General features: G+C 41.9%; 1 protein-coding gene across 6 annotated transcripts in view; it reads right to left on the bottom strand.

The window, feature by feature from the left end:
* Positions 1–15,418, bottom strand: part of NDUFAF6 (NADH:ubiquinone oxidoreductase complex assembly factor 6) — a 310,512-nt gene that overhangs the window by 194,857 nt on the left and 100,237 nt on the right. For all 6 annotated transcript variants that reach the window (XR_014025816.1, XR_014025817.1, XM_081322729.1 and 3 more), the window contains exons 3-7: positions 9,900–10,022; positions 7,896–7,952; positions 6,506–6,608; positions 5,266–5,399; positions 4,123–4,224 (exon numbers count right to left, since the gene is read on the bottom strand). Coding sequence is in view for 4 of the 6 variants with exons in the window: in XM_081322726.1 (XP_081178852.1) it covers positions 4,123–4,224; positions 5,266–5,399; positions 6,506–6,608; positions 7,896–7,952; positions 9,900–10,022 (519 nt within the window). In the remaining 2 variants the exon portion in view is untranslated. The remainder of the gene's footprint in view (positions 1–4,122; positions 4,225–5,265; positions 5,400–6,505; positions 6,609–7,895; positions 7,953–9,899; positions 10,023–15,418) is intronic.

Genomic DNA, 15,418 nt, shown 5'->3' with positions numbered 1-15,418 from the left:
TTCTCATACCTTTGCGTAAGTTGGAAGCACCCCCATAGCTTTCTTTTAACTTTTTACTGTAATGAATCAACAGAGCCACATAATGCTTTCAAACTAAACAAAGTAACTGCAGTAATTCTGCTCTGCTTTCTTGTCTTTTCCAGTTATGCTAAAAGTCAGCAAGCATAACCTGTTTTATACAAATATTTCTATGCTACTATAGGGAAGGTGAATCTATACACAGAGAGCTGAATAAACATGGATGGGAAAGTAAAGCTTTGAAGCAAAAGAAGAGAAGAAATCCAATTGGTAGCACAAATAGGTAGAAGACAAAGTAGTAAAGCAAAGACTCTATATTATAATTATCTTCGTAATGGCATGTAATGAGTCCTAATGGCAACCAGGTAGCAATGCCTCCAGTTCCAGATGCAGGGGAATGTCAGGAGAAGAGTACAGGTAGCCCTTGACTTATAACCATTCATTTAGTGACCATCTGAAGTTACAGTTACTGAAAAAAGTGACTTATGACCAGTTTTCACACTTACAACCGTTGCAGCATCCCCGTGGTCACGTGATCAAAATTCGGACCCTTGGCAATGGTATGGATTTATGCACCATGCACTGCCCGTGGTCACAGGATCACCATTTGTAACCTTTCCAGCTTCTGACAAGCACAATCAATGGGGAATCCAGATTCGCTTAACAACTGCAGTGATTTGCTTAACAATTGTGGCAAAAAAAGACAAAATGAAGCACAACTCATTTAACAACTGCCTTGCTTAGCAACTGAAATTTGGGGCTCAACTGTAGTTGTAAGTTGAGGACTACCCATACACAAGGACTCCCTTGTGCTAAATGACTGATCCAGTTTTATAAAAAAAATTCTCAGCAGCTGTTAAGTGAACACAGCAATCACATGATGCTAGCCAGTTGCCGAGCACCCAAAATGCAGTTATGTAACAAGGGAAGCAGCTATCAGAACTTTGGAACCAGGTCATAAAAACCTTTGTAGCTTCAAATGGTTGCTAGTGACCAACTGTAAGTCAAGGCCTACCTGTATGTCCCAAACTCCTGCTTTTGAGCATCTGTGAAGTGAAATATTGAGCCAAAATGAGTTTTTCCTGATCTAAAAGAGTTATTATGCTATCTAACACCAGAAAAAGACAACCCCACCCCTCACCCCCCAATTTGCAGTATTAAATTAGGCATGGAAGGCAGAGAAGAGGAGAAAAGCAAAACATTAGCAGGAATTATATTTAGCAAGGCTACATACAGTTTTGACATCATAACACTGAGATAATTTATGTAAGCTTAAAAACAGATGGATTTTGCCCTCTGTTGGCCATTGAGGAATATGGTCACATATTCACATATGCTTGTAACTACAGTAATTTCAACGTTCATTTACATTTAACTTTCCTTTATACTAGTCAGTACTTTCTCCATATGAATTTGCATGCTTTCTTCTAAAGTCTATGTGAAACATAAACACACTACACATGTAAAATATATAAACACATTTTATAAATGCTATGTCCCAAATAATCATCTTTGCCAGTATTTTCCCCAATAAATATATTTGCTACACAACTTCTCAAATGTACACTTTTTCACTGGAGGATCAAACTGCTGCTTTGCAGCTATTGTTCTGCTATGGCTAAGGATTTGTCCAGCTGCATTAAAAATAAAATCTTTGTATGGCAGAACTCCTATCAAAGAGGGGACAAAGTAAACAAAACAAAAAAAAACCATTACTATCAATGTTATTTCTAACAGTCTGGACAGGAAACACTTATTCCAAAGAACTAGTATCACAATACTCTGAACACTAACATAAAAGAAAGTTTAAAGTTACAAAGAATTCCAGCAACAACTTGATTTTCAAACAAGGAACAAATATACAATTAAAGGTAACAAAACTTGTCTCTTTTCTCAAGTCCAACCAGAGGAAGCCAGTTCTTTTTTAAATGTGGGGTTCTTGGCATCTGTTCATTTGTACAACTTAAGTTACCGTATATACTTGAGTATAAGCCGAATTTTTCAGCCCACTTTTTGGGCTGAAAAATTCCACTTCGGCTTATACTCCAGTCAACAAAAAAAACTTACCGAGGACTTGTGCGCGGCCGAGGCTTTGGTGCTTCCGGGATCGCCCGCACCTCTCCCAAGCCACCGCCGTCCGAGACCTGCCGAAGTTTGGGGAGGTTTGGGGAGGTGCGCGCGCACCTCCCCAAACTCCGCGCCTTGCCTGCCTGCTTCTTTCCGCAGCGGAAAGAAGCAGGCAGGCAGGGCGCGGAGGAACGGAGACTTGCCGACGTTTGGGGAGGTTTGGGCGCCTCCCCAAACCTCGGCAGGTCTCCGTTCCTCCGCGCAGACCTGCCGACGTTTGGGGAGGTTTGGGCGCCTCCCCAAACCTCCCCAAACGTCGGCAGGTCTCCGTTCCTCCTGCCGACCTTTGGGGAGGTTTGGGCGCCTCCCCAAACCTCCCCAAACCTCGGCAGGTCTCCGTTCCTCCTGCCGACCTTTGGGGAGGTTTGGGCGCCTCCCCAAACCTCGGCAGGTCTCCGTTCCTCCTGCCGACCTTTGGGGAGGTTTGGGCGCCTCCCCAAACCTCGGCAGGTCTCCGTTCCTCCTGCCGACCTTTGGGGAGGTTTGGGCGCCTCCCCAAACCTCGGCAGGTCTCCGTTCCTCCTGCCGACCTTTGGGGAGGTTTGGGCGCCTCCCCAAACCTCCCCAGGTCTCCGTTCCTCCTGCCGACCTTTGGGGAGGTTTGGGCGCCTCCCCAAACCTCGGCAGGTCTCCGTTCCTCCTGCCGACCTTTGGGGAGGTTTGGGCGCCTCCCCAAACCTCGGCAGGTCTCCGTTCCTGTTTGGGGAGGTTTGGGCGCCTCCCCAAACCTCCCCAAACCTCGGCAGGTCTCCGTTCCTCCGCGCAGACCTGCCGACCTTTGGGGAGGTTTGGGCGCCTCCCCAAACGTCCCCAAACCTCGGCAGGTCTCCGTTCCTGTTTGGGGAGGTTTGGGCGCCTCCCCAAACCTCCCCAAACCTCGGCAGGTCTCCGTTCCTCCGCGCAGACCTGCCGACCTTTGGGGAGGTTTGGGCGCCTCCCCAAACGTCCCCAAACCTCGGCAGGTCTCCGTTCCTGTTTGGGGAGGTTTGGGCGCCTCCCCAAACGTCCCCAAACCTCGGCAGGTCTCCGTTCCTCCGCGCAGACCTGCCGACCTTTGGGGAGGTTTGGGCGCCTCCCCAAACCTCCCCAAACCTCGGCAGGTCTCCGTTCTTCCTGCCGACCTTTGGGGAGGTTTGGGCGCCTCCCCAAACCTCCCCAAACGTCGGCAGGTCTGCGCGGAGGAACGGAGACCTGCCGAGGTTTGGGGAGGTTTGGGGAGGCGCCCAAACCTCCCCAAACAGGAACGGAGACCTGCCGAGGTTTGGGGAGGTTTGGGGAGGCGCCCAAACCTCCCCAAAGGTCGGCAGGTCTGCGCGGAGGAACGGAGACCTGCCGAGGTTTGGGGAGGTTTGGGGAGGCGCCCAAACCTCCCCAAACAGGAACGGAGACCTGCCGAGGTTTGGGGACGTTTGGGGAGGCGCCCAAACCTCCCCAAAGGTCGGCAGGTCTGCGCGGAGGAACGGAGACCTGCCGAGGTTTGGGGAGGTTTGGGGAGGCGCCCAAACCTCCCCAAACAGGAACGGAGACCTGCCGAGGTTTGGGGACGTTTGGGGAGGCGCCCAAACCTCCCCAAAGGTCGGCAGGAGGAACGGAGACCTGCCGACGTTTGGGGAGGTTTGGGGAGGCGCCCAAACCTCCCCAAAGGTCGGCAGGAGGAACGGAGACCTGCCGACGAGCCGCGGCCACACAGGGTATTCCTGTGTATTCAGGCTTGCAGAACGGCGGATCGGCTTATACTCGAGTCAATAACTTTTTCCAGTTTTGGGGGGTGAAATTGGGGGTCTCGGCTTATACTCGAGTCGGCTTATACTCAAGTATATACGGTATTCAAGTTCCACAATAGTTTTCATCAACCTTCCCCAATATGATAATGTTGTACTACCAGCCATTATGTCCACTATCTATTAATGCACCTATTTCAAGAGCACTGGCCTAAAAATATTGTTAATGAAATTTTGATAAAATCCAGAAACTCACATGTTCCAGATGAACATGGGCTTGACTTGCAATGTCATATACAATATCTTTTATTTTCTTCACCTCATTTTTTCTTATGAAATCTTCTTGTGAAGCACCATGCTGACATACATGGAAGGAAAACAAGTACAGATTTTAAATATTCCTGGGAAATGCACTGGGAGAATATATTATTATCGTGAAGCTATATTACAATAATATACATGTTATATACTATATAACATGTTTTTTGAAGTCATAAGGATAGTTCAGAAAGTGTAATCTTATGTTTATATCAATAGAAAATCCCACGGTAATTTCCCATTATAAAACACTGCTTGGTTTCAGGAAGGTTTTACAATAGAGTTTGCCAGTCTTTGGCAGAGAATTAGCAGTTGCAATTGAAGACATCTAAATGGTAGCAGAATGAAAAAGGCTTTATTAGAAAGCATCATGTCACAATTCTCCAGGCCAATAAAAATACAAAAGGAGTGAGCAAATACTTTAATGCTTTTCTCAGTAACAAAAATGTGAATCAGGTAAATATTACATTAAGCAAGGGGCTGAAATATTAAGAGTTCTAATTTGCTCCAGTATGTGAAATTACTTGTCTTACTTGGCGAAAAGGGCAGAGAAGCGGAGGATCCTCGCCTAGTGATCAGGTGGGATTTGATTATCAATGGCAATGCCAGGATTACCATCACTAAGTAATGCAGTTTATGTGCTGTCATGCTTTAACGACAAAATTCTAATACCAGTTACTATTGTTAACCAAAGATTACTTGTATGCATAAAAATAAATGAAAATATAGACACAAAGTTTTTAAGCTTGCAAGCAGAAGAACATGTACACATCATTTTTAATATAGAGGTCAACAAATAAACTGAAATGTCACAGCAAGATTTTTAGGCATCTAAGAGGATAATAATGATAAGGTGTTTTAAAGATTAGATTTCAAATGTTTCAATAATTTCGCATCTAGTAATATTGCCAAAGCAAAATATAAGTCATGATGTACAGGCACTTTCAATGAAGGACCAATTCTGAAATGGTTAAAAATAGAAATGATACACTACTCTCAGTAGAATTTGCATTTTGCTACTGATTTATTAATATATCAAAAGTAGGAATATTGTTACAAACTGGATCTCAGCTTTACTTACCAGCATGCAAATATCCATGGGGAGAAACACCTTCCTTCTGCTAGCATGGTATGGAGTAGCCCTTAAACACGTGACAATACCTTGTGCCTTCCCTATGTGACTGGCTGCATGGTCTGCGTGGATGTCCCTCACGCCTGTTAAGTAGAGAAAAGAAAAGCCTAAAGGATGCTTATTGAAATGGCCAGGCAACAAAATCTAATCAGAACTAATAGGTAAGACGTTGTTTAAAGAAGAGTTAAAATGCATATAATATACTTGGAATTTCCACATTTGTCAGATGATTGGAAATAGGACATATTATTGGGAATTGGGCAAAAGAAGATTTCCACCTTTTTACTGGCCACCTGTGATCTAAGGCCATTCATGTGATAATTGCATCTATTAACGTATTTTCTGCAAGAAAATACAATCACACAGGTAGGTCATGAGCAAAAACTACAGGTAATCCTTGACTCGAGACAGTACTTAGCTTTGTATACCAAAACTTTAAGCCTGTCCCTGGAAAAAGAAAATCAAAAGACTTGATTCAACAAGTATTTGTTTAAAAATCAAATAAATACAGATAGTCCTTGACTTACAACAGTTAATTTAATGATTGTTCGAAGTTACAGTGGCACTGGAAAAAGTGACCATTTTTCATCCTTACAATCACAGCAGCATCCCCAAAATCATGTGATCAACATTCAGATGCTTGGCAACTGACCCATGTTTATGATGGTTGCTGTGTCCCAGAGTCAGGTGATCACCCTTTGTGACTTTCTGCCGATAGAAAAGCCAGATTCACTTAACAACCATGTTACTAACTTAACAACGGCAGTCATTCAGTTAAAAACTGAGGCAAGAAAGGTCATAAAATGGGATAAAATTCACCTGCCTCACTTAGTGGCACTGGAAAAAGTGACTTATGACCATTTTTCATCCTTACGACCATTGCAGCATCCCCAAGATAACGTGATCAACAGATGCTTGGCAACTGACTCATATTCATGACGGTTGCAATGTCTCAGGGTCACGTGACCACCTTTTGCAACCTTCTGACAAGTCAATGGGGAATCCAGATTCACTCAACCATGTTACTTTGCTTAACAACTATGGCAAGAAAGGTTGTAAAAATGGGGCAAAGCTCATTTAACAATTGCTTTGCTTGGTAACAGAAATCTTGGGACTCAACTGTGGTCATAAATCGAAGACTTCCTGTATTGGTACATCCATCCATGTGGCAAGTGCCAGAGTAACCTACCAAGTGTTTCTAGTGTGAGATAAAGGAGTGCACTCTGTGTATTTTCAGCATACGTCTCAAGTTCACTGATATCCTGATACGCTCGGTCATCCAGATTCTTCTCCTGTGCGTTTGTAAAGGGGGGGGAGGGAGAGGGGAGGAGTGCATATATTGAAACAACTGATCACTGAGGTTAACTTAAAAAAACAGAAGTATGTCACTTTTATTAAAAGAAAGCATTATCTTCTGAGGGACATGTAGATTACTTTTCCTACCCTACGTTACTATCTTGTTTCCCTTTTTTAAAAAAAGAGGAGAAAAATAGGGAAAGAAAAAACAGAGGGAAAGAGCATTGAGAACAAAATAAATTTTAATCTTTACTGGAAGCGTATAACAACTTTTAGGATGCTTTACACCTTTACAAATTTTCCTCTTAGCTAGAAAGAACACTTGTCTCCTTGATCTACAGTCATTGTAAACAGAAGAGCCTTGGAAATAGATCCTATTATACAGCTAATTATGTACCTCTGAAATAGCTGGGATCTGCTAATGGAAAGAGGTATTATTTAGCTGCCTGCTAATGTAATGATTAAATAGCTCAAGGTAATGCTACATGCTTTTTGAAAGTTAATCAAATTGAAAATAAAAGGAATATTTTGGTTGCCAAAATATGATTTTTTTCAACAAAGACAGAAAGACAGAAGATTATAATGCCTCTATTATGCAGACCATATCTTCCACTGAGCTCTGTTACCAAACTGGTTAATCAGTTTATTTATTCGTTATTTATTAGTACAAAACCAATAAACATTTCTCAATAGCCACTTGCATAATTTCTAGAGGGAGTGAAATCATGGCATTTATGCAGCTTCCTAAATACCAATCCAACATAGCTACTGTACCTTAGTACAATAAAATAATGTGTCTTTAAGGAAACTGAATTAAAATCACCAAGGGAGAAAAATGTAGTAATAATCATAACCTGCATTTATGTTGATGTTTCAATATTTTGTTCATGCTGCAGTTTATTATATATTACCTTTATAGAATATTTAAAAATATATTCCTAATGTAAACATATTATACTCTCTTACAATACAACAAACACTTCAGAACATTTTTCAGCCTTTCAAAATTAAGTATTTTCTGAGAGTGGTTGCAACTGCACCTTTACCATGACATGCAGTCATATTTTTTTTGAAAAAAATGATAAAGCTTACAAAATGCTGCTATACATGTCTATAAGTTCTATATTAAACGCCATGGCTCATTTCAATTTGTTCTGGAGACTGTTATTGCAAAAAGACACTAAGAATTCTATTACAAAAACATAACAAAGAATTCAGTTACAAGGGGGAGCGGGAGGGAAGGAGATGTAATTTTTCTTTTTTTAAAATAATGTAAAACTTACCCTTTGGTCAATAATATTCATAAGCCATCTTTTGGTTAGGTTTTGCCTCTTAACAGCCTAAAAGCAGATAAACAGGATATATCTATATATCTATATCTATATATATATAGAGAGAGAGAAAAGAAACAAGAAGAAATCAAGCAATCAAACCAAGATAACCAAGTCACCACTGCTGGCTTAAAGGTCTATTTAATCTAACATTCTGTTTTCTACAGTCAACAATCAGATGCTGTAGGAAATTGAAATGATAATTTAATCAAGTGAGAGGAGCTGCAGCTTTTGAAAGTAAATTAATAAATGCAGTGAAAGATATATTGCTATCCAGGCTGGGCTACCTCTTTTAACACGTGAAATACATCAAAATCACCTCTCTCTGAATCTTTAAAACAGACATGTCTTACCATAGCAGGGGCCTTGAAGTGCAAGGTGGTGAACGTGATTGCAACAGGGACATGTCTAGGGCGGCTTCTAGAAGTGGCTGTGACTTTGTACAACTCCAAAGCCACAGCATGCCAAGGAGCCGGTGAGTTGCAGGGGAACCAGCAGTGCAGAGGTACCTGTTTGTGAAACTGCTCACTGCCCTGCAGGGCAGGGTGCAGAGTGGCTAAAAGGGCTGATGAGCGAGAACAGACTGTTGGGAGGGCTGTCCTTGGAAGAACCGAGGCTCTGGCCCTGGAGGTACCAAGCCCAGAATGGCTTGGCTTGGGTCCTTAGCTAAAGGCTGGTGGAAATCAGTTAATAAAGGCAATACGTTATGCCAGGATTGCTGTTGTTAAGCAACGTAATGATGTGACATCGTGCTTTACAACTGCATCGCTTACTGACAGAAATTCCATTCCCAATTACCATCACAACTCAAGGATTACCGGTATCTGTAAATTGCTGACATGAACAGATCTACAAAGCAACTAGTATCCTCTTAAATGTAAGGCCACCAGCAATTAAGGTGAACATCTGTAACAAATTTTTACAAGAAAGAATTCTAATCATATGAATTATTACAAATTTGTGTATAGAGATCTTAAAAGATAATGTAGTCCAACATTTACAGCCATTTGCTTTGTAGTAAAGACTTGGATTTAAAATATCCCACATTTTCATCTCTTAACGAATATCCTTCTTAAGTGACTTAAATGTCAAATAAGACTGGCTAGACCTGGAGCCTTGCAATCAACTCAAAAAAGCATCTGACGGTGTTAGTGTTTTTAAGGGGACAAATATGCACCTTAGGTTTTCAGCTGGGATACAAGTAAAATTGGAATGCAAAGTGTAACTGGTGACTGAGTAAGTGAAGGTTATATTCAGGAAAACTTTTATCTGAAACTCGTATTTTACTGCTATGAAGCAAGACAGGCAGTTCTAATTTATATGGGGACCAAAGGACAGGCAAATTCCTCTGAAAAACCTGAAGGTCACCGTGTGGAAAAGATTAGGCAATCTATCACAATGGTTGACATTATTTGGTTACTTTCCAAGGAAAGAGGGCATCATTTGCATCAGAGTGCCCAGCTGCCTTTCTCCATGCCTTCCTGATAAAGGGTCATGCTCAAGTTTCTTCCCTACAGCATGGAAGATATTTCCTGAATAAATCTTTCCCTTATCTTAACGTCAATTCTTTTCAAAACAGCTGACAAAAACTTTCCAAGAGTATTTCCCACAGATATCATTACAAACAAATTTAAATGTAAAGGCTATGTTATACCAAACATTTGACCCACTTATTCCCATTTTTCCTGCCCCTACCCTATACTGCTGACCAGCAATGACAAAACTTGGGTGCATGGTTTGTTTGCCATTGTGAGATGGGAAATATAGAAATGTATATTAATATAAACCTAAAGTGGACTAATATAATTTATAACTCAGAGAACACCCCATTAAGCTCACTTGATCAAAGGGAAAAAATATCCCAAAGGGAAAAAATATGAAAATTCTAGCCTATGTACTGCTCAGAGTGGCATTGTGTTACCCAGAAAGTATTTAATGCATTGCTTAGCCTTATACCTTCCACAACTCTATTGCCACTGGTTGTTGTGGTGGATTATCCTGGTAAATGTCTTCTACAGCATTCCTCCAAAACTCTATCCGCATCAAACCGATGGTTTTCTCAGTTACAGAGTCTCTAATCTGGAACAGAAATACAGTACGAGTGATAGTCCAATTACATTACTTTTTTCACATCTAATATACTATATTGAGGGTGGAGGTTCATCCTACATCTGAGCTACAGATATTCGCCACTATTGCATATGCTATATTGTTTAAACAAAAGGAAGAGATGTAAAAAAGAGCAGCCTGTTGTAGATGCACAGGATTCTTCCATGAATGAGGAATCCCACCATGGGGAGAACAGAGAGGCTCCACTCTTAGTTATTTGCAAAGAGCTACAATAGATCTTTGCAAAAGATGTAAGAGAAGATGTAGGAAATTCTTTCAATAAAAAAAGCTTTCCAGTATTAAAAAGAGCTTGCAAAGATTTGGTCATTTTAAAATTAGGAAGTTATCAACCATAAAACATAACTTATAAATGAAATCTATAAGCCAAATTATCTTACTTTCTGTAAGTATCATGTTAAAGTTCTCAACTAACCATTAGGCTGATAACATCAACTTCTCTATTCTTTCAACTGTTCGTTGTTAGTAGTAGACAAGCAAGAAAACATTTCAAGCTTATCTAACAAATGTAAGTTATTCTTGGTCCGTAAAAAGGCAGAAAGGCAATTCAAATGCAATATTATTGGATATTGATGTACACAGCTTTAGTATGGATATGTATCTTCTAAATTCAACTTTGAAATGAGTGTCAGATTTTGGTAGAGTTTTTGAAGAGTAGAGACTCATTAACCTGGAGATAACCAATTTTTTCAATAGTGAGAATATTAAGGTTGCTGTTTTATAGCTTGCAACCAAAATATTTATTGAAACTGTTTCTAAGGCACAAGCAACTTCACACTAACGTATTTGTTTAGCATATAATTTTTGGATACAATTAACATAAGCTGGGACCAAAGTATTAAAGCAAAAGCCTGCTTTTTACACAATTCATAATTGATTTTATTTATCTTTTTCTTCCCCTTCATGGATTACTGCCTTGTCGTGGCGAAGGGGCTTGCGTAATTCAATGAAGCTATGAGCTATGCCGTGCAGGGCCACCCAAGACGGAAAGGTCATAGCAGAGAGTTCTGACAAAACGTGATCCACTGGAGAAGGAAATGGCAAACCACTCCAGTATCTTTGCCATGAAAACCCTATGGACAGTACTAAAAGGCAAAACGATATGACGCTGGAAGATGAGCCCCTCAGGTCGGAAGGCGTCCAATATGCTACTGGGGAAGAGCAGAGGACTAGTACTAGTAGCGCCAGAAAGAATGAAGCGACTGGGCCAAAGCCGAAAGGACGCTCAGCTGTGGATATGTCTGGTGGTGAAAGGAAAGTCCGATGCTGTAAAGATTTTTTCTCCATAGGAACCTGGAATGTAAGATCCATGAATCAAGGAAAGCTGGACGTGGTCAAACAAGAGATGACAAGACTAAACATTGACATCTTAGGTATCAGCGAACTAAAATGGACAGGAATGGGTGAATTTAATTCAGATGACCATCAGGTATACTACTGCGGGCAAGAATCCCTCAGAAGAAATGGAGTAGCCTTCATAGTCAATAAAAAAATAGGAAAAGCAGTACTGGGATACAATCCTCAAAATGACAGAATGATCTCAGTTCGAATCCAAGGCAAACCATTCAATATCACAGTAGTCCAAGTCTATGCCCCAACCACCAGTGCTGAAGAGGATGAAATTGACCGGTTCTATGAAGCCCTACAGCACCTTATAGAACTAACACCCAAAAATGATGTCCTTATCATCATGGGGGATTGGAATGCTAAAGTAGGAAGCCAAAAGATAACGGGAATAACAGGCAAGTTTGGCCTTGGAGTACAAAATGAAGCAGGGCACAGGCTGATAGAATTTTGTCAAGAGAATACGATGGTCATAGCAAACACTCTTTTCCAACAACCCAAGAGACGGCTTTACACATGGACATCACCAGACGGTCAACACAGAAATCAGATTGACTATATGCTCTGCAGCCAAAGATGGAGAAGCTCTATACAGTCAGTAAAAACAAGACCAGGAGCTGACTGTGGCTCAGACCATGAGCTTCTTGTTGCAAAGTTTAGGCTTAAATTAAAGAAAGTAGGGAAAAGCGCTAGGCCAGTCAGGTATGAATTAAATCATATCCCTGTTGAATATACAGTAGAGGTGACAAATAGATTTAAGGAATTAGATCTGATAGACAGAGTGCCTGAAGAACTATGGACAGAGGTTCGCGACATTGTACAACAGGTAGCAACCAAAACCATCCCAAAGAAAAAGAAATGCAAGAAAGCAAAATGGCTGTCTGAGGAAGCTTTGCAAATAGCTGAGGAAAGGAGGGAAGCGAAAGGCAAGGGAGAAAAAGAAAGATACGCCCAATTAAATGCAGAATTCCAAAGAATAGCTAGAAGAGATAAGAATGCCTTCTTAAATGAACAATGCAAAGAAATAGAAGAAAACAATAGAATAGGGAGGACCAGAGATCTTTTAAGAAAATTGGAGAGATGAAAGGAACGTTTCATGCAAAAATGGGCATGATAAAGGACCAAAATGGCAGGGACCTAACAGAGGCAGAAGAGATTAAGAAGAGGTGGCAAAATTACACAGAAGAACTATACAAGAATGAGCTTAACGTCCCTGATAATCACAATGAGGTGGTCACTGACCTCGAGCCAGACATCCTAGAATGTGAAGTGAAGTGGGCCTTAGAAAAGCTGAGCAACAACAAAGCTAGTGGAGGTGACAGTATTCCAGCTGAGCTATTCAAAATCTTAAAAGACGATGCAGTAAAAGTGCTACACTCAATTTGCCAGCAAATTTGGAAAACTCAACAGTGGCCACAGGATTGGAAAAGATCAGTTTACATTCCAATTCCAAAGAAAGGCAGTGCCAAAGAATGTTCAAACTATCGCACCATTGCACTCATTTCTCATGCTAGTAAAGTTATGCTTAAAATTCTACAAGCTAGACTCCAGCAGTATGTGGATCGAGAACTACCAGAAGTACAGGCAGGATTTCGAAGAGGCAGAGGAACTAGAGATCAAATTGCTAACATACGCTGGATCATGGAGAAAGCTAGAGAGTTCCAGAAAAACATCTACTTCTGCTTCATTGACTATGCTAAAGCCTTTGATTGTGTGGATCATAACAAACTCTGGCAAGTCCTTAAAGAGATGGGCATACCAGACCATCTTATTTGTCTCTTGAGAAATCTATATGCGGGTCAAGAAGCAACAGTGAGAACTGGACACGGAACCACTGATTGGTTTAAAATTGGGAAAGGAGTCCGGCAAGGCTGTATACTGTCGCCCTGCCTGTTTAACTTATATGCAGAGCACATCATGAGAAAGGCAGGGCTAGATGAATCAAAAGTTGGAATTAAGATTGCCGGAAGAAACATCAACAACCTAAGATATGCAGATGATACCACTCTAATGGCAGAAAGTGAAGAAGAACTAAAGAGCCTCTTGTTGCAGGTGAAGAAGGAGAGTGCAAAACTTGGGTTGAAACTAAACATTAAGAAAACCAAGATCATGGCATCCGGCCCTCTCAACTCCTGGCAAATAGATGGGGAAGAAATGGAGGTAGTGACAGATTTTATTTTCCTGGGCTCCAAGATCACTGCAGATGGGGACTGTAGCCAAGAAATTAAAAGACGCTTGCTCCTGGGGAGGAAAGCCATGGCAAATCTAGACAGCACACTAAAAAGCAGAGACATCACCCTGCCAACAAAAGTGCGTATAGTCAAGGCTATGGTCTTCCCAGTTGCAATGTATGGCAGTGAAAGTTGGACCATCAGAAAGGCTGAGCGCCAAAGAATTGAGGCCTTTGAACTATGGTGCTGGAGAAGACTCCTGCGAGTCCCTTGGACTGCAAGGCGATCAAACCGGTCAGTCCTAGAGGAGATCAACCCTGACTGCTCTTTAGAAGGCCAGATCCTGAAGCTAAAACTCAAATACTTTGGCCACTTAATGAGAAGGAAGGACTCACTGGAGAAGAGCCTAATGCTGGGAAAGATTGAGGGCAATAGAAGAAGGGGACGACAGAGAATGAGGTGGCTGGATGGAGTCACTGAAGCAGTATGTGTGAGCCTAGATGGACTCCAGAAGATGGTAGAGGACAGGAAGGCCTGGAGGAACATTGTCCATAGGGTCGCGATGGGTCGGACACGACTTCGCAACTAACAACAACAACAAAATCTTTTTCTTCTCTCAAAAACAATCAATGTTATCCCTGTGCTGAATCTACCCTTGAAAACTGACTTAAACAGCAGGACCCTCTGAGGCTATAACCACTTTCTTAAAGATTGGTCAATAACTACTTAAAAGTATCAGGGTACATATTCTAAAGGAACAGTTGAATATATCAGAAGCAAATAATGGAATATCCAGTGCAATTCATTAAAATCAGTATTATTTTTACTTGTTCATAAATTACTACAGAATGATACAGACAAGTATCTATTCACAATGACAGAATCCTAAAAAGATAGTAAAATATCCAAACAATTTATTCTGTATACTGCTTTAGCTAAGAAGCAGGCGAGACAGCAAGTTAACAATTTAACTTTTATTCTGAACCAGGCAAAGAACAAGGGAACATGACAACTATTTATACTGACAGCTGCCGGCGGATCGACCAATCCCGGGTGAGTCTTCTCCCGCGCCGTGGTCTCCGCCAATCGGGTTCGTTTGGTTTTGACAGCTCGGAGCTGTCATCTGTAGCGCGTGTTGAGCTGTCACTTTTGGCGCTTGCGCGGTTTCGCCCGGCAGCTTTTGACAGCTGTCAAAAGCTGCCGCGGTTTTACCTCAGTTCTGTAACTTCTGTTTAACTAATGTAAATAACAATTAGTAATACACAACACCCCTTCCCCCTCCCTCTGATTGAGTTGATTTTACCCCAACTGTTTCTTCTTTGGTTTTCCCCATTCATAGTCTTTCAGGTATGTGGGAGGTTTCTTTAATCTCTCGGAGCGCCGGGGGGTAGCCTCGGTAGTATGTTCTGGTTCTCTTGGCGCCTCTTGGGTCGGTTCCGGGGGTGGGGGGTTTGGCTCTGCAGGATCTGCGTAAATTGGAGTGGGGTGTTGAACTGGTATGCTCCGATCAGGGGAGTCCTGTCGTGCCAGTCTTTGCGCCGGTGCTTCTGTCGGTATTTCGTCGTCACCCCTTCCCCCTATAGTTTGAGGACTGCGTTGGCGTAGTTGGTCTATGTGTCTGCGGATGTGTATATTTTGTCCGATGTCAATGATGTAAGACAAAGGGCCTGTTTGTTCGATGACCACCCCTTGTGTCCATTTGTTTCCTCCCCCGTAGTTTCTCGCCCAGACAGCTTGCCCAGTGGTGAGAGTTCTATGATGGAGGGGTAGGTCTGGGTCTGGAGGGGATCTGTCTGGGTGGAGACGGTCCAGTCTGGTGGTCAATCTTTTGCC

This window comes from Vipera berus (genome assembly GCF_964194415.1).
Source record: "Vipera berus genome assembly, chromosome: 3".
Classification (NCBI taxonomy): Eukaryota; Metazoa; Chordata; class Lepidosauria; order Squamata; family Viperidae; genus Vipera; species Vipera berus.
The sequence above is the reverse complement of the archived record's forward strand: the minus strand, read 5'-3'. Positions and strand labels throughout refer to the sequence as shown.